Consider the following 18,960-nt stretch of genomic DNA (forward strand, 5'->3'; position numbering starts at 1 on the left):
TGATGATAATTGAATAATGATATAGCTTTCACAATGTGACTGTGTGACTGTGAAAACCTTGTGCCTGATGCACCTTTTAGCTACCATGTCAACAGACGAGTAGAACATATGGAATAAAAATAAGTAATAGGGGGAACAAATATTAAAATAAATGCAGTTTGAAATGCTAGTGATCAATGAAAGGGAGGGGTAAGGGGTATGGTATGTAAAAATTTTTTTTCTGTTTTCATTTTATTTTTCTGTTGTCTTTTTATTTCTTTTTCTGGATTGATGCAAATGTTCTAAAAATGATCATGATGATGAATATGCAACTATGTGATGATATTGAGAATTACTGATTATATATGTAGAATAGAATGAGCATATATTAAGAATGTTTGTGTTTCTTTCTTGTAATTTTTTTTTTCAAGTCATCATTAGGAGAGAATTTTATTTTAAAAGCGTCATCTTCAACTGCAAGGATGTCCGGTAAACATCACAATTAAACATGCCAAAGGAGAAGCCATGTTGTCAAAATGCCCACTTAACTCACCCAAACATCTCAAACCCACCCTTTGCTGACCTTCTATAATCCCATTTTTTAAGGTTTTTTTTTTCTTTTTTTAAACAAGAGAAAGTAGACAGATACATGTTGGTAAATGCTAACTGTCCATATTCACATAGAGACACAGTGTAATCTCTGAGCCCAATATACAGAGAAAGGAGGAAAAAAGCTAGAATTCTATGCACTACTACACAGGGGCCTAGCACCCTCCAGCTTCCAGCAGGGCGAAGGGAGCAGAAGGCTTTTCCTTTTTCCCAGAGTCCGGTGGTGTGTTGATTCCATCAAGTTTTTTGTTGAGACAGGAAGGGATAAAAATGAATTTGAAACAGAAACAGGTAGAGATTCTTTTCCCACTGTATTCTGCACAAGGTATTTCCCCCAAAATAAGTTGTGAACTATGGTGTAAAGGAGAGAAAAGAGACCTCAGAAACAGGGCGACTGAGCACAAGAGGGGGAAAAAAAAGACTGCCACTTGCTCCCAGGGACTGGAGAAAATTAAAAAGGGAAGGTTGGAATCCATCAGTGTTCTATTAGTCATCTTCTCCTTCATCCTCCTCTCCTTCCTCTCCCTCATCATCTTCATCTTCTTCCCCTTCATCCTCATTCCCTTCTTCATCAGTAGCTTGCAATCCTTCTTCTTCTTCATCATCATCATCATCTTCTTCTCCTTCCCTTTCTTCATCATCCATATCAGGAACCAAATAGTATTGTAATGGATTTGGCCAAATATCATCTTTGATGACTTCTCCTAACTCATCTGCACCTGCATCAGAATGGTCAGTAAACCAGGTAAGACAGCTCTCTGCTTCTTCCTGCTGCTTCTTCCTGCTGGCTTTATTCTGTGTTTGACTTAAACGTTTGGTCAAATCCTTTCCAGATTTCCATTCGATTTCAGTTGACTTTGAGGATGGATCACCACTCTCATTCAGATGAAATTCTTTGCAGAGAACTTTATTTTCGAAGGAAGGATTTTCATCAAAATAAAAATCTATTCTGTAACCTGATTTAATATCCTCAAACTCTGTCACTTAAACTCTTGTCAAATAATGCAGTGCCTCGTCCTCTTCCTCCCCAAGCAATGCAGACACTTGTGGATGGTTAACAAATGTTGTTACCCCAAAATTGGGGGTATGGGCGATCAATTCTGACCTCTTCTGAAGGAATGGTTGTCGGAGTTTATTGTATTTCTGTTCTACTTTCACAATCTCCTCACTGGCTTGTTCATTAAGTCTGTCTATTTCAGTTTGTCCTTCATCAATATGTTCAATTGCTTCCTGCTGTTCTTTTTATGAGGTCTCGTCGGCCCCGTAGTGGTTGGAGCTGAGCTCCTTTTTACTGACTTTTGCCGCCGGGCGCCGACACGGTGCAGCTCCGCGGTCGGGGGTGGGGGGTGGGGGTGGGGGGAGGGGAGAGAAGGGAAGGCGAAGGGGGCGGGCAGGCGGCTTCCCCTCAAGCCACAAGCGCTGGAGCTCACTCGGTCCCGCCGCCTCCTCCCCCCGGCGCTTGCACTCCCTCCCCCTCGCTCTCGCTGCCCTCGCGGCCTGACGGCGAGGGAGGGGCTGGGGCAGGGTGCCGGCCCCGGCTGGGGGCTCCTGCTTACGGAGGGGAGGCAGCGACGGCGACAGAAGCTGGCGGGCAGGCGGCTCGGCTCCCTCCCTCACGCTCCACGATCTAGCTCGCTGCTCGTTCTCCCCGAGCCGCCTCCCCTTCCACCTCCTCCTCGCTGCGAGCTCTTGTAATTTTTTTAAATTAATAAAAAATTAAAAATAAATAAATAAAAGCAATGGTTAATTATCAGTTAACAAATGTACCACACCAATACTATGGGTCAGTGGGGGCAGGGATAAGGGATATGGGAGGACTTGGCTTTTATCTTTATTTCCTTTCTGGAGTAATGAAAATGTTTTAAAATTGCTCATGGGGATGTATGCACAACTACGTGATCATACTATGAGCCAGTGATTGTGTACTTCACATGGTTTCTGTGGTGTGTGAGTATACCTCATCAAAACTGTATTTAGTTTCCCCTCCGGCCCTGGCCGTCGCCATTGCTGAAGGCTCCTTGCCCTCCCCTCCCTGGCGTCCGCCAGGCTGAGGCTGCCGCAGCGCTGTTGCGCGGCTCCTCTTTCCATCCCGTTTACCCATCCCACCCCTCCCTTCCCTGCGCCGTGCATTTGCGGGGGTGGCTCCGGAGGGCCCCCCCCCTCCCCGGGAGTTGGGACTGAGGCGTCTAGCTGGGGCAGGGACATTTCCTCGCCTGAGGCCATTTCATATTTCTGAATCATGTCTGATAATGGAGAACTGGAGGACAAGCCTCCAGCACCTCCTGTGCGGATGATCAGTACCACTTTTAGCACTGGAGGCAAAGACCCTTTGTCATCTAATCACAGTTTGAAACCTTTGCCCTCTGTTCCAGAGGCAAAAAAGCCTAGGAATAAAATCATCTCTATATTCTCAAGCACAGAGAAAGGAAGTAAAAAGAAAGAAAAGGAATGGCCAGAAATTTCTCCTCCGTCTGATTTTGAGCACACCATACATGTCGGCTTTGGTGCTGTTACTGGAGAATTCACAGGCATGCCAGAACAGTGGGTTCGACTATTACAGACTTCCAATATCACCAAACTAGTGCAAAAGAAGAATCCTCAGGCTGTGCTGGATGTCTTAAAGTCTACGACTCTAACACACTGAAGCAGAAATCTCTGAGCTTAACTCCTCCTGAGAAAGATAGTTCCCTTCTGGAATACAAGCACTGAATACAAAGTGTTCAGAAACATCAGCAGTAGTAACAGAGGAAGAAGATGATGATGAAGAGGCCACTCCTCCTGTTATTGCTCCAAGGCCAGATCATACGAACCCAATTTACACACAGTCTGTAATTGACCCTGTCCCTGTGCCAGTTAGTGATTCCAATGTTGATGGTGGTGCCAAGTCTTCAGAGAAACAGAAAAAGAAGACCAAGATGACAGATGAAGAGATTTTGGAGAAATTAAGAACTATTGTCAGCATAGGTGACCCCAAGAGAAAATATACAAGATATGAAAAAATTGGTCAAGGGGCCTCTGGTACAGTTTTTACTGCTACTGATGTGGCAGTGGGGCAGGAGGTTGCTATCAAACAGATAAATTTACAGAAACAGCCTAAGAAGGAATTGATCATTAATGAGATTTTAGTGATGAAAGAATTAAAGAATCCCAACCTAGTTAACTTCTTGGGCAGTTACCTGATGGGAGATGAACTGTTTGTGGTAATGGAGTACCTTGCTGGCAGGTCACTTACTGATGTTGTAACAGAAACCTGTATGGATGAAGCACAGATTGCTGCTGTATGCAGAGAGTGTTTACAGGGATTGGAATTTTTACATGCTAATCAAGTGATCCACCGAGACATCAAGAGTGACAATATGCTTTTGGGGATGGAAGGATTGGTTAAATTTACTGACTTTGGTTTCTGTGCCCAGATCACCCCTGAGCAGAGCAAGCGAAGTACCATGGTTGGAACACGTTATTGGATGGCACCAGAGGTGGTTACATGGAAAGCTTATGGTCCTAAAGTGGACATATGGTCTCTAGGTATCATGGCAATTGAGATGGTAGAAGGAGAGCCCCCATACCTCAATGAAAATCCCTTGAGGGCCTTGTACCTGATAGCTACTAATGGAACCCCAGAACTCCAGAATCCAGAAAAATTATCCCCAATATTTCGGGATTTCTTAAATCGCTGCTTGGAGATGGAAGTGGAAAAAAGAGGTTCAGCCAAAGAATTGTTACAGCATCCCTTCTTGAAACTGGCCAAACCGTTATCTAGCTTGACACCACTGATCATGGCAGCTAAAGAAGCAATGAAGAGTAACCGTTAACATCATTGTGGTGGCTTCATATTCTTTTCTCCATTTTCTAAAAGAAGTCTTTTAATATATGAAAATTTTACTCTCTTTGAGGGTGTGAAAGAAATATGGTATACATGATGTGGAGGAAAACCACAAACTACTCCCTGAAGAAAACTGAGCGAAAATTGCAAAAAAGAATTATGACTTTCAAATTAACCCCTTCTTTAGGGTCCAAAAACAATTGTGGACTGAATCACTAGCCTTACTTAAGTCTTTGTCTTTCTGCAGACAGCCCATCAGGGCCATTTATCATGCTTGAGATTTGCATTTTATTTTAGTTTGCCGACTTTCTTGTAATAGAGCCCATTCATTAACCCCTTCGGGGTATGTTTCGATACTTGAATTGCAGATTTGAGTTTTCCATAGTATTTGTTTCATCTGTTGTCTTCTTTTCTTTCTTCATAGCTTTTTCCTTGACTCTTTTGGATTGCCTTGATAAATTTTTCTTGTCCAAATTCAAGGCAAGTGTGATAAAAATTATGTAGCCCCTTATATTGGCAGAGGGGCTCGATATGGTTTAACTTTGTATAGAAGTTAGGACCAGCTATTGTTACATGTAATATATCAGTTCAGTATTTGAACTGAAGGAAGGGGAGAAAAGTACGTGATTTTTACTTTTTTAAACAAATGTGAAAGAGTCAGTTTTAGAAATGTCATGGTAGTGAGTTGTTTGGCATTTGTTACATGTATAGAGAGAAGCCTAATAATCTATATTTATAACTAAATCATTGAAACAGAAAAAAGAATCCCATTGATTATTTGTCCTTACAGTTTTTGTCTTCCTTTCTGTCTGTTTCCTCTTCAGATGTGGCTTTAGGAACCAGAGTGATTTGTTCTTGTTCCAGCTTGGGCCTTATGACTTTGGTTGATGCCACTACCTTAACTTACCCCTCTTTTTTCCTTATTTTACAAATAAGTTTCTGTATATGTTGTAATTTTAGGCCTAGGTTGGGTTTTGTTTTTTTGTTTTAATTTACCTTCCTCCTCACCCAGTGGCAAATAATATAATAATTACTCAATTTTGGGAATTTAAAAATTACCTCCTTTCTCCCCCACCCCCATTTATAGGAGAAAAACATTTAGGGGTAGCAGAGACAAAGTGAGAGACTTGAACTTTGGTGAACTCAAAAATAATTCAATGAGATTATATTCGTAAAAAGAGAGAATACATAGAGAAGCAGTTTATGATCAGTAAAGCATAGAGATTTGCCATAAATTACGTTGTTCCCAACTCACTGCCAACATCTTTCTGGCTACAAGAACTTAAGTGGCACAGTACTTATCTTAATGAATTCATGGATAATTTAGATTTTTTTTTCAAATGAAGAGATATTAATGTAAAAAGCTAGAGTAAGGAAGATATGAAAAGTAAAATGTGCTTGATAATAGCAATACTTCTTTTATTTTAAAGATGAAAATAAAAAGGTCTGTGACCCTATAGCATTAACTATTAGAGTGCCCTCTCTTGTTCCCTCTTCTCCGCACCATTCCTCTTGTTTTTGTTTTGTGGCGTTGTGTTTTAGGAGATACTGTCCCTTCTGACATGTCAAGAACCACATAAAAAGAAAAAATTCTGTTATTGGATTCTGGCAGTTTGTTCCCATTATTCCCTCCCAATTAACTTCACATGTACCTGCCATCCTGCAATAGTACAAATCATGAATAAAGATAATTCTGATGTTTGGAGAGTAACTGGGGGTACTAGCAGGGCTTTATTTCTTATTTTTCCCATAATATCTGTATTAGGATAGGTAAGGATAGAAATGGCTGTTTTTATTGATAACGCAGGGAAGTTTTTACAAAAATGAGTAAAGTAATTAATGAAACTTATAATTAGAGCACTTAGTCTCTGTTTTCAGTTTGATTCTTGAGTTCATTTTTCTCTGGATTATGTTGGCCTTCTACAGCTATTACTAAATTACCTTGCAGAAATAAGCTGGTTTATTTCTGGTGGAAAGCTACAATGCCTCTTGAGTTCCAGATTTGAATATTCTTTATAAACAGTTGTTTGGATGGATAATAATAAAGAGGATGCTACCAATGAAGTAAAAAACCCACTAGATGATAAGACTGTGAATGTCATGACCACTCAAAAAGACACTTCCATACATAACCACCATATTCACTGAATATAGTGCCAATACCCCATTTTTATTCCTGTGACTCAACAAAGGACGTTTCAATTTGTAGAAGCAGTTTGGCTTTGAATTTATAACTTTTTTGATGGTTACCTGTGCGTCCATTGCCGGCAACGGACTTTGACTTTACAACCTGACTCCTAGGTTAAGGGAGGTATACTGTGGTTTCTTTTTTACTTACTTGGATAAGCTAACGTGTAGTAGAAAAATACTTTGGTTAATTCTGAAATGTGTCATTTTTGAACAATATCATTTTAAAAGGAAAACAATTGTGATCTGTTAGTTTTTAATTAAAATGTTCTGCTCTTGTTGAAAGAACAATTATATAAGAATCAAGATTCATGTCTTTTTAATAATTGCTGTTTGACTTCACCCTTTTTGTCATCATTTTAGAATGAAAATTCTCATTTAAATCTAAAAGTTACCTTGTCCTTTGTATTATTAGGACAGTATTACTAGAGTATTTATTTATTTCATGTTCTCTGGTGGTCTTAAAGTTATCTGTTCCTCTTGTTCTTTTCCTGCCTTTAGGAACAGTTAAAGCTGGGAAACAATGAAAATAGTGAATATTTTCTCCTACCTGGAGTAGTAAACAAGTAGAGTGATTGAGATAGCATAACAAACAAATGCCAACATAACTCTTATCTTCATGTGTTGAGTGCCTGGCACATAGTAGGAATTTTCTTCCCTTCAACATATTAATATTAAGCTTTAATTAAAATTCACCCAGTAATCACCAGTCATAAATTAACCTGTGCCTTTTAACAAGCTATTTAAAACTACCTATGTGTATATGCTGTACTCTAGCCAGGAGAATTTTAGGCCAGATCCGGCAGTAGCTAAAAAAAAAAAAAAAAATGGGTACATAAAGAAGTTGCATTGCTTTTTTAATCTAAAATTTAAAAAATATAGTGATATACCATGTCCAGATTGAAGTGTCCAGAAATCATTTTATATTGTAGCTAAAATCATCTAGATTAATAACTCATTTTGATTTTTTATAAGTAGAATTCCATAGTAATATAATAAGCAGATTGTCTTCCATATCTCCACTTTTCCCTCAAGAAATATTTAAACAGCTTAAATCAGTTTTTCCACTGTGTGTGTGTGCATGTGTACCTTGAGAAAAAAACATCTTTATGTATGTGCATAGAGATTCTTTTTTTCCTTATTCAACACATTTATTGAACACTCTGGCAAAGACGCTGTGATAGATGTTGTGGGAGTTGCAAAACAGAATCTAGCACTGGCCTGGCCTTGAAAGAACTGACGTCTCTCATTCACCATTCTAGAATGTTACCAAGGCAAGAGGAAAAAGGAAATATAAGATAATTCTGTTAACCAAAATTTTATTTTATATTAAGAGAAACAGAGTTTTAGTTGGAATTGAACATCTTTGGTAAGACTCTGTAGCTTTTTTTTTTTCTTGTTTTGGTAGATAGAAATAGAATTAAGTGAAATTAGCTTGACTTCTCTTTTGTCTTCAGATTTTATATTGCCTTTTATTTTTAATTTAATCTCATTCAATTATTTAATTGTTACATTGACATTAACTGCTGTATTTGATGACTTCAATAATTTTGTTCTTTCACGGCTAGAAATAAACTTTTTTTTTAATGTTCAAAAAAAAAACCTGTATTTTAAAAAATAATGGTTAATTTGAAGAGGATTTCCCCTCACAAAGAGTGAAAGGTGACTTCTCAATCCCTGAAATTAGATTATATTATTATTGGACTGCCAATATTCATAGCTGCCTACCAGAAGCAAACATAAATTCTCCCTGAAGAAACATCATCTTAAACTTCAAATTCTTTCTACAATTTTTCATGCATAATTACTGATAATGAATAAAAATAAGCTGGTATATGAAGAGACCATAAATAAGAACTAAGAGGAAAAAGTCATACATTAGAAAGAGAACCAGAATAGCTTCAGATAATAGTTACCAAACATGATACATGACTATGCTTACTATGTTAAAGGAAGCCAAAGCAAGATCAGAATTTCAAAAGACAACTGGAAAATATAAAAAAGAACCAAATGAAAATTTCAGCATTGAAAAATTCAGTAACTGAAATGTAAATCCCAATTTATGGATTTAACAGAGATTAACAATGATGAAAGAGGAACTGGTGAACTGAAAGTTGAAGAAAGAACTGGTGAACTGAAAAGCCAAAAGAAAATATTTAGTATAATGCACAGAGATAAAACAATGGAAAATATAGAAAAGAGCACAAGAAACATAGTGCTAAAATGCAAAGGATTAACACACATGTGAAATTGGAGTCCCAGAAAGAGAGAACAGAGCGGATGAGGTAGAAGCAACATCTGAAGATATAATTGTTGTGGATTTTTTTGAAAAAATGATTAAATACATCAAATAACATAATTAAGAGGTGTTATTGAACACAAGAATTATAAAATTAAAGAAAAATACAACTAGAGACATCATAAGTAATGTATAAGAAATCAGAGAAAGAAAATCTTAAAAGCAGACTGAGAAAAATGATGGATTACCTTTAAACATAGACCATAGTAGATTTAAACACACATATATTATGAACTAAATTAAATATCAGTAGGCAAAATATCACAATTCAAAAGACAATGATTAACAGATTGGATAACATAAATCAAACCCATTAAATATTTCTTATCAGATGTGTACCTAAAATTTAAGATAATAAATTGAAAGTAAAAGTGAATGCAAAAAATATTTATCATGCACACACAGTAACCAAAATTTTTTGTTTCAACAAAATTCATACCAGGTAATATAGACTGTAAGACAATGAAAATTATTAGATTTAAATAGAAATAGTTCATTATTATGTATGCATGAAAAAATAATAATTTAAATTTTTGAATATATAAAGTAAAAACAGATAGACCAAAATAAAATATATAAATCCACAATCATAGGTGGAGATTTTAACATTTCTCTCAACAATTGACAGAGAATTCAGTAATAAAGAAACAAAAACAGAAAATCAACCATGAAATCCAGTAAGGATACAGTTTTGCCAAACAAAGCTAACAAACTTGATCTAATTGACATAAATAGAACACTCCACTCAACAGTACAGAATAAACATTTTTTGTGTATAGGGAGTGTTTATGAAAAAGGGTGATATGATGTACCATGAAGAAAATCCCTTCTTATTTCAAAGCCCAGACTGTTTTACTTATCTACAATGCAGTTATGTTACAAGTCATTAATACAAAATAACGAGGCCTCACTGCACTAGGTACTCAGTCAGCTTCAGCTGTGGAAAGCAAGCCAGGCCTCCTGTACTGCCGTCCCAGGATGGTGCAGCCCAGCACTGGGCCCCGGGTGGAGCAGGAGTGCAGGTAAATCCTAAGAGGAGGCTGAAGGTTAAGTTTAGAAGACAAGCCCTTCTACCCATAAATACTTCACAGTGAACTTACTAACAGGAAGAAAAGCCCTCTGTTATGCACCTAAAGCCATGCTGGGAACTCCAGAAGAAAGAATGACCTCTGGAAATCAGCAAGGAGACTGAGAAATCCTAAGAGACACCACAGGAACATAAAAGATGAAAAATGCAGAGCTAGCTACATGAAACCAAGTCTTTCCTTCAACCTCTTAGTAAAGCCTCATCTTGAAAGCCTTTTGGAATCATCTCTCCAAATGTTCTGTGCAGTATGAATGGGAAGAATCCTGAAGAGAGCAGTTTGAGTGGTAAAACCGAAAAGAATATACCACCTAGACAATTCATCATGGCAGTGAAGGGGAAGGCCACTCAATATCTGGGCTGTTGTGAAACTGGGAATTACCAAGGAGAAAATTGCATTCTTTACAGCCCATCAGTGAGACAATAAGATAGGAACTATGAAAATAAAAAGTTCTTGGGATATTGATGGGAGAGCTACTAAAAGAAGGAAAAAAATCAGATCTTAAAAAAGCCAACATACAATAAGAAAAGAGGATAGAAGTCAACAGCAGATGCTACCAGCCTGAGCTTTTTGCATGTGCCATTGAGTATATTGCTCTGTGCATTGTGAGTGACAGTGGAGGCCTATGCATGGAGGTCTTGGTCAGTCATACAGATGGTAGCCTTCTTTGAGCAAAGAGCCACTCCTCTGCTAGGCAGTTGTGCAAAAGCTCCACAAATGCACCTGCTGTTGTGAGGTTTTCTGGGCAATCCAGAGGTGTACCCCTATCTCTGAGCCCTTTTCTACCCCAGGAGTCTGTGAAGAACCCATGGAAAGGGGAAATCCTTAGGTTGGTGAGTCACAAAGTGAGTCAGTCGGGTCCTTGACAGGGTAGCCAAACTGGAGTCAGAGTGCCTTAAACAGCAGATCCAGCATGAGCCTGGAAGCCTCTTGAGAAATAACAGCTTCTGTCGGAATGTAGGCCAGATGTTGCTTGCAAATGACACTCAGACTGATGAAGGCAAAACAAAAAATGGTGTCTTGGGTGCACCTGACACTCAGATGAATCCTATGGGATCTGTATCTGTGGACTGTAAGCCCCTCAAGAGCTGACCGTTGTTCTCCTAAATGGGACTGGGCCTGGGACAGTGCTTCTCAGGGCTGTCCCTTGTTATTGGAAGATATGAATTTCCATATGAACAGTGCAGAATTAGAGCCAGGTTAGCAAATTGCCATGAAAAACAACAATAGCTATGTTGTGGAAATGAGAAAGGAACTTGTTGGATTACCTTTTCCTCAGTACACCTGTCCCCAAGCCACTGAATTGTCCACAAATGCTAATGGTTTTAAATGTAGAGAGCTTGTGCTGCTTACTAGCCAAAATCCTGATCAAAGAAGAAAACAATCTTTATGCATTAGTAGAACTGTGGCCAAGATTGAGAAAGACCAACTTTCCAGTTTAAACTCCTGTGAAAACCCACTTTCAGGGATTTTTTGTTTGTTTGTCACCTAATCAGTGCCAGTTGGGGTGTTCCTAGTTGAATAAAGGCACAACAGAAGAGTCTTCAGAGGACAGCCACTTGAAGATGCTGCTGAGGGTGAGAGTGCATCTGAGGAAAAGAATATTTCAGCTGAGCCATTTGTCCTGTCCCCATCTTCTGTGGAAATTACATTACTGGTTCATGAGCCATCCAGTTGGAAGAAGAAGTTGTCTAATGATTTTTGGAGACCAGGTTTAAAAACCAGCAGCTTGAATGTGAGAATGATAAGAGGGAGGAGGCCTGGGGGCACAGAGGACATCAGAAGGAAAAATATATGCTAAAGACTGAGAAGGTATAATCTAGGAATGCTTAGAGTATATAATGATAGTGACTAAATGTACAAATTTAAAATTGTTTTTGCATGAGGAGGAACAAAGGAATGTTAATACTGCAGGGTGTTGAAAATAGATGGTAATTAATATTTTAAAATTTTAACTTATGTGTGAGACAAAAGCAAAAAATGTTTATTGGTACAAAATTTATATTTTGCCAAGTGCAGTTCCTAATATAACGTATGTGGACAGCTTAACTGAACACCACAAGTATATGGAACCTTGGGAAGGGCATGAGATTTTGTAGGTTTGTCCAGAGTGATGCTCCAATAAATCCCAGAGTGATTTGAACAGGGAATAAAAAAGTATCTGCAAAGTCCCCTTGGGGGAATGGTGAGAAAGGGAGAAAATTTAACTTCCCCAAGTGGAGAATTCTTGATATTCTCACAAGCAGTGGGGACAATCAAAGCAATAGGCTGAGCCTCCAATCTTGGGGTTTGCTCATATGAAACTTAACTCTGCAAAGAATAGGCTAAGCCTACATAACTCCCAGGGGTGTGGACTTCCTGGCAACGTGGGATAGACATCCTACAATGAGCTGAGACTCAGCATCAAGGGATTGAGAAAATCTTCTTGACCAAAAGGGCAAAGAGAAAAATGAGACAAAATAAAGTGTCAATGGCTGAGAGATTCCAAACAGAGTTGAGAGGTTATTCTGGAGGTTATTCTTATGCATTAAATAGATATCACCTTTTTAGTTAAAGTGTAACAGAGAGGCTGGAAGGAGCTGCCTGAAAATGTAGAGCTGTGTTCCAGTAGCCATGTTTCTTGAAGATGATTGTATAATGATATAGCTTTCACAATGTGACTGTGTGATTGTGAAGGTCATGTGCCTGATGCTTCTTTTGTCTACCTTATGGACAGATGAGTAAAACATATGGATTAAAAATTAAATAACTAATAGGGGGAACAAATGTTAAAATAAATTTAGTAGATTGAAAAGCTATTGATCAGTGAAAGGGAGGGGTCAGGGGTATGGTGTGTATGAATTTTTTTCTGTTTTCTTTTTATTTCTTTTTCTGAATTGATGCAAATGTTCTGAGAAATGATCGGATGATGAATATACAACTATGCGATGATATTGTGAATTACTGATTATATATGTAGAGTGGAATGATCATTTGGTAAGAATGTTTGTGTTTGCTTGTTGTTATGTTTTAAAAAAATTTTTTTTAACTAAAAAAATACCTAGCAGCTTTTGAAGCCTTAGCAGTATATGACCTTTTTTTTATTAATTAAAAAAATTAACAAAACATTTAGAAATCATTCCATTCTACATGTACAATCAGTAATTCTTAATATCATCACATAGTTGCATATTCATCATTTCTTAGTACATTTGCATCGATTTAGAAAAAGAAATAAAAAGACAACAGAATAAGAATTAAAATGATAGGTCTGAATTTAAACCTGAGTGGAAATGGAGAGGAGGGGATGGATATAGTAGAGGACCTGGAAATTTCGGTGAAGAGGTGTCAAGGAAGAGCTCAAGACTACTTGGCCAGAAGCCAGAATTCTTGGTGACCTATGGGCCTTGCTTGGTGAAAAGGGACTTTAAGCCCCTTGGGGGAGAATTCATCCTAACGGTTGGAGGATAAATTCCAGTCCTCCTAACTAGGCCTTAAAATTCTTGGTGGAGTGGACAGTCGCTGGAACCTGTGGAGAGTTAAAAAGCAAGGAGCTCACTGCCTTATGTGGTCAGGAGAGGCAGGAGTACCAGCCAGTGTGAAGCTGTGGGAAATGGAAGGAAGCTGGAACCCAGATCCTCATGACCTTTCACTTTGAGATCCACAAAGGGAAAAAGAGATGTGTTCTTACTGAAAGCAAAATGGAACCTCCTTCATTCACATGGAATCCCTTCTTCACTGCAGGTTATTTCAAGGGAAATGAGGAAACATGACTTCCAAATGCCATGAAATGAAGTATGTGTGTCTAAATGAGATGGGTATGACTGAATACATCTTCAAATGTGGGAAGTGTCCGTGGACATTAAACAATCCCTTGTGAGTGAAATGTGCTCCGTGATGGAGATAATACTATACTGGTACCTCCTTCTAGTGCTCCAAATCCCTAATTCCTCCTGCTTCTGCTTCTGAAATGGCAGCATCCTCAGTAGGACTAACACAGGAGACACATGCAAACAATCTGAAGTCTGTCTAACTGCATTAAAAAATGAAATTCATAGATATGATGATGTTTGAAGATTAGAAAGGAATACAAAGAGCAATGTGTTCTCCTGGTGTGCTATACCTAGGACTTGGAAATATGAATTGTCTAGATTTTATGTGAGCTTCAACCATGAGTCTGGAAGATACTCTTGGCAAACCTCTTAAAAGCAAGAACATGAACATGGTAATTGAAATGATCCACAAAGAGCAAGCGGCTCCTGCAGGGCTTGGTCACTCACGCAATGACGGAATTATGGGTAATGTGCTGATTTTGTTGAGCCAGCTTTTGTGTTTCCAGAAGCATTCAGAATAGAAGAACAGGCACGCATCGCATATGTGAAGTCTTACAGAGAAGGAATAATAAAATATTTGCTTTGGTAAATCACCTTGCAAATGATGTGAAAACACCTTGGAGAAAAATGTCCTCATCTATTGCATCCCATAGTCATGCCTCTCATAGCGTAAATCTATCAATGACATTAAATATATTTTTGTTGGTGTTCTTTATCGATATATACTCCAGAAAATATGGAGGAGAGCAAAATAGGTTCTAAAGCATGTGATAGGTTCTGGAATTAGAGCTGCATAAAAAAATAAGGAAAAATTATATAAGATATAAGAAGAAATGTATAAATACTACCACAGGACACTGAATTATCTTGAGACTTTTGCTTGGTTTGGGAAAAGTTGGATACATCAATAAAAAAGACATAGAGAGGCTAGAGAAAAACTAGATAGCGTAGACTAGTGATGTCCTTTTGGGAGTTTAAATCAAAATAAGTTACTCAAGAAAAACTAAAACCTGAGGACTTAAAGGACTCCAAAATATAGTTTCACACATTAGAAAGATATCCCAGTTCTGGGAGCCCTGAGCTCCAATCCAGATAGATGTAGAGTTCTGGATTTATTCTGAGAAGGTCTCAAGATACTTTCAGAGGATTTCTGGCTTAAGAAAGCATGCCAATGATTGTCGCAATGAACCTTTTCCCTTTAAAGTCAGAAATTACCATCTCCTGGCCATGTACTCATATTTCTTACCTACAGCTAAAGTTGGCTCTATGCCAACTTTGAAGCTCTGCCCTCCTTTCCCTATATGTAGGATTGCTCATGGTCCACCTGACCTATTTTTAGTGCCTGAGGATTAGCTTCTAAGTGTGCTTGACCAAACCTTGGCCAAGCTCTGTTTACTTAGTTGCAACATTTGCTTGCTGCAGGGAGCCATTTCAGCTTTCATCATAGCCCCTGCTGATTAACACACAGTCCAGCAGGGACCCAACCTCTTCAGTGATCATCGTAAGCAGCAAGAAACACTGTTTTTGAAGTAGCCGCCGAGCTCACATTTAAATTTACAGTCAGTCCCTTCCCTGTAGTGCTCAGATTGAACAGTGACCTTGCCTGAGACATCCTTTCCCTTTACCTCTGCTTCACATGAATTCACGGCATTTAAAATCTCAGTGCACTTCCTCCAACTTGTACGGGGAAAGTAAAGTGAAAGATTTCATCAAGAAATGGAGAAGAACCACATTGTTGGCCATTACTGCTGCATGAATCTTGGATCCAGCGCTCAAAAGCAGCAAAATGAGTGCAGATGGCACTGCTGCTACATGTGCCTGGCTTACCTTTAAAACAAGCAGCATATTCTAAACCTTCATTTTTGGAAAGGTATTTTTAAGTGCCGACTCAAAAAATACTCAGGTGTTTGATTCTAGAATAGAGCCGGGAATTCTGTCCTATAAATGTCTCCTGCAAGTTGGGTAAAGACGCAGTTGACTGTGTCTCTTGTTCCAAAAACTCTTCCATCTTCTGGAAGCTTGAGAAAGATATGGGTCTACAACTTGAGATATTTGCCTTGAACAAAACCTGTAGTTTTTAAGAAAAGCAAACTTTTCTTAAAATGAGCAAGCTCACAATTTACAGAAGCCTTTGGAACTATCAAAATAAAGCCTCAGAAGCAGCAATAACTCTAGAGGTTGTTAACTAAAGGTAAATCCTGAAAAATAAAGTTCTACATGCCAAAAACCATAAAAAAAAAAAAAGAATTAAAATGATAATAGAGAGAAAAAAAAACCTATACCTCACATGCAGCTTCATTCAATGTTTTAACATAATTGCATTACAATTAGGTAGTACTGTGCTGTCCATTTCTGAGTTTTTATATCCAGTCCTGTTGCACAGTCTGTATCCCTTCAGCTCAATTACCCCTTCTCTCTTTTTTTTTTTTAATTAACGGAAAAAAAGAAATTAACCCAACATTTAGAAATCATACCATTCTACATATGCAATCAGTAATTCTTAACATCATCACATAGATGCATGATCATCGTTTCTTAGTACATTTGCATCGGTTTAGAAGAACTAGCAACACAACCGAAAAAGATATAGAATGTTAACATAGAGAAATAAATAAAAGTAATAATAGTAAAAACAAAACAAAACAAAACAAAAACCTATAGCTCAGATGCAGCTTCATTCAGTGTTTTAACATGATTACTTTACAATTAGGTATTATTGTGCTGTCCATTTTTGAGTTTTTGTATCTAGTCCTGTTGCACAGTCTGTATCCCTTCAGCTCCAATTGCCCAGTATATGACCTTTGTGCCCCACCACATTATGGTGAAAATCTTCAGGTTACTTTCCACCAAGAGTTTAGTGTCTCTCTAATGTACCTGCTGCTATTTTAAGTTTATCTTTGAATACTACATCAGGCTAACAGATTCTCACTGATATGAGGGCCATGCTATAGAAAGGATCCTTGTAAGTAGTGCAAGAAAACATGGGCAAAATTGGATGTGTCCTTGTGCTAAAGGCACCCCAAACCGTATTGCAGCATTGCCTTATGGGCCAGGATACTGGATGTGCTGCCATCAGTCTCTGAAGGGCTTCCCTGGCTGTAAGCTGGGGCTTCATGACAATGACTGGATCCCTGCCTACCACAGCTTTAATAGGACAATTCATAATAAAGCAAAAGGGACTGGAATTGAAGAAGAATATTAAAGTCTATGTGAGAGGCAACCAAAACTATCTGATTTTTAGAACTGCATATTACCCAGATATACTGTTCAAATGAGTGTTGCCTCTCAGAATCATCACAGTTACTCTAGGAAAACCTTACTCCACTAGAACTGCCATTGCTTGGCATTTTTTTAATGCTAATTTATGAGCTGCACTAGAAAATTGACCAAATTGTTCTATAAGTGGCACCTCACATTTGATCCAGGGTGGTATTCCAGTTTGATTCACTTGGCTGTGAATAACTATGTCTGTATTCTTTAAAAAATCAAAGCCATTCTCAAAGGACAAAGATTTGCACCCAATAAAGGATGATTAGAAGAGTACAATGTAGACTCTACAGGCACTTTCCAGAAGCGGTGCCAAAAATGTTTCTAACACTGTCACCAAATTTGAAATAAGCAAATAGAGTTCAGTGAAACAAATAGCAGCCTTCTTAAATGAAAATTTTGCTTGAAAAGGAAAAGTCAGGCACCTTACCTTAGACCTTATATACTTGCGTCTGTGAGAATGATGTTTGTGGTAAAAAATGGATTTTATTCCTAGAAAGAGCTGAGACTCAGCATCAAGGGATTGAGAAAATGAGACAAAATAAAGTGTCAAAGACTGAGAGATTCCAATCAGAGTCGAGAGGTTATCCTGGAGGTTACTCTTAAACATTAAATAGATATCACCTTGTTAGTCAAGATGTAAGGGAGAGGCTGGAGGGAACTGCCTGAAAATGTAGAGCTGTGTTCCAGTAGCCATGTTTCTTGAAAATGATTGTATAATGATATAGCTTTCACAATGTGACTGTGTGATTGCAAAAACCTGCTCATTTCCAGCTCATTCTAGGATTTCTGTCACACATTGCCAGGAAGGTCCACACCCCTGGGAGTCACGTCCACAAAGAGAGGGGGAGGGCCGTGAGCTCACTTGTCGTGTTGACTAAGAGAGAGAGGCCATATCTGAGCAACAAAAGAGGGTCTCTGGGGGTGACTCTTAGGCCAATTTTAAATAGGCTTAGCCTATGCTTTGCAGGGTTAAGTTTCATATGAACAACCCCCAAGATTGAGGGCTTCACCTATTGCTTTGGTTGTCTCCATTGCTTCTGAGAATATCAGGAATTCTCCATATAGGGAAGTTGAATTTTACCCCTTTCTCACCATTCCCCCAAGGGGACTTTGCAACTACTTTTTTATTCACTGTTTAAGTCACTCTGGGATTTATCGGGGCATCGCTCTGGACAAATCTACAAAATCTCATGCCCTATTCAAGTTTCCAAGTACTTATGGTATTCAATTAAACTGTCCACCTAAGTTATATTAGGAAACGCATTAGTAAAAATATAAATTTTGTACCAAATAAACTTTTTTGCTTCAGTCTCATACATAAGTTAAAGCTTTAAAATATGAATTAAGTTATATTTTCAGTATCCTGCAATATTGACATTCTTTTGTTCTTCCTCATGCAAAAATATTTTTAGATTTGTACATTTAGTCACTATCATTGTGCACTGTAGGCATTCCTAGATTATCCCATCTCAGTCTTTATTGTCTATCTTTCCTTATGGTTCATTTATGCCCCCAGCCCTCCTCCCTCTATCATTCTCACATTCAACTTCATTCAGTGTACAAACATTTTTGTGCTACAATTAGGTAGTATTGTGCTATCCATTTCTGAATTTTTACAATCAGTCCTGCTGCACAATCTGTATCCCTTCAGCTCCAAATACCCAATATCTACCCTATTTCTATCTCCTGATGGCCTCTGTTCTTAACTGAAATTCTCCAAGTTCATTCATTAATGTTTGCTCATATCAGTGAGACCATAGAGTATTCGTTCTTTTGTTTCTGACTAATCTCACTCAGCAAAATGTCCACAAGGTCCATCCATGTTGTTACAGGCTTCATGATTTTATTCTGTCTTACAGCTGTGTAATATTCCATTGTATGTATATACCACAACTT

General features: G+C 38.2%; 1 protein-coding gene and 2 pseudogenes across 1 annotated transcript; 2 read left to right on the forward strand and 1 right to left on the reverse strand.

Moving 5' to 3' along the window:
- Nucleotides 1-1,010: 1,010 nt before the first annotated feature.
- LOC143671952 (protein SET-like) lies at nucleotides 1,011-2,689 on the reverse strand. Its single transcript, XM_077146993.1, is given in 2 exon segments — nucleotides 1,011-2,274; nucleotides 2,546-2,689. Coding segments are annotated over 2 exon segments (1,344 nt in total). The 3' UTR covers nucleotides 1,011-1,074.
- Nucleotides 2,690-2,792: 103 nt separating this feature from the next.
- On the forward strand, nucleotides 2,793-4,554 carry LOC143671475 (serine/threonine-protein kinase PAK 2 pseudogene; annotated as a pseudogene).
- A 5,467-nt stretch (nucleotides 4,555-10,021) lies between these two features.
- On the forward strand, nucleotides 10,022-16,996 carry LOC143671279 (F-box only protein 34-like; annotated as a pseudogene).
- The last annotated feature ends 1,964 nt before the right edge of the window (nucleotides 16,997-18,960 follow it).

This window comes from Tamandua tetradactyla, chromosome X (assembly GCF_023851605.1).
Source record: "Tamandua tetradactyla isolate mTamTet1 chromosome X, mTamTet1.pri, whole genome shotgun sequence".
NCBI classification, from domain to species: domain Eukaryota; kingdom Metazoa; phylum Chordata; class Mammalia; order Pilosa; family Myrmecophagidae; genus Tamandua; species Tamandua tetradactyla.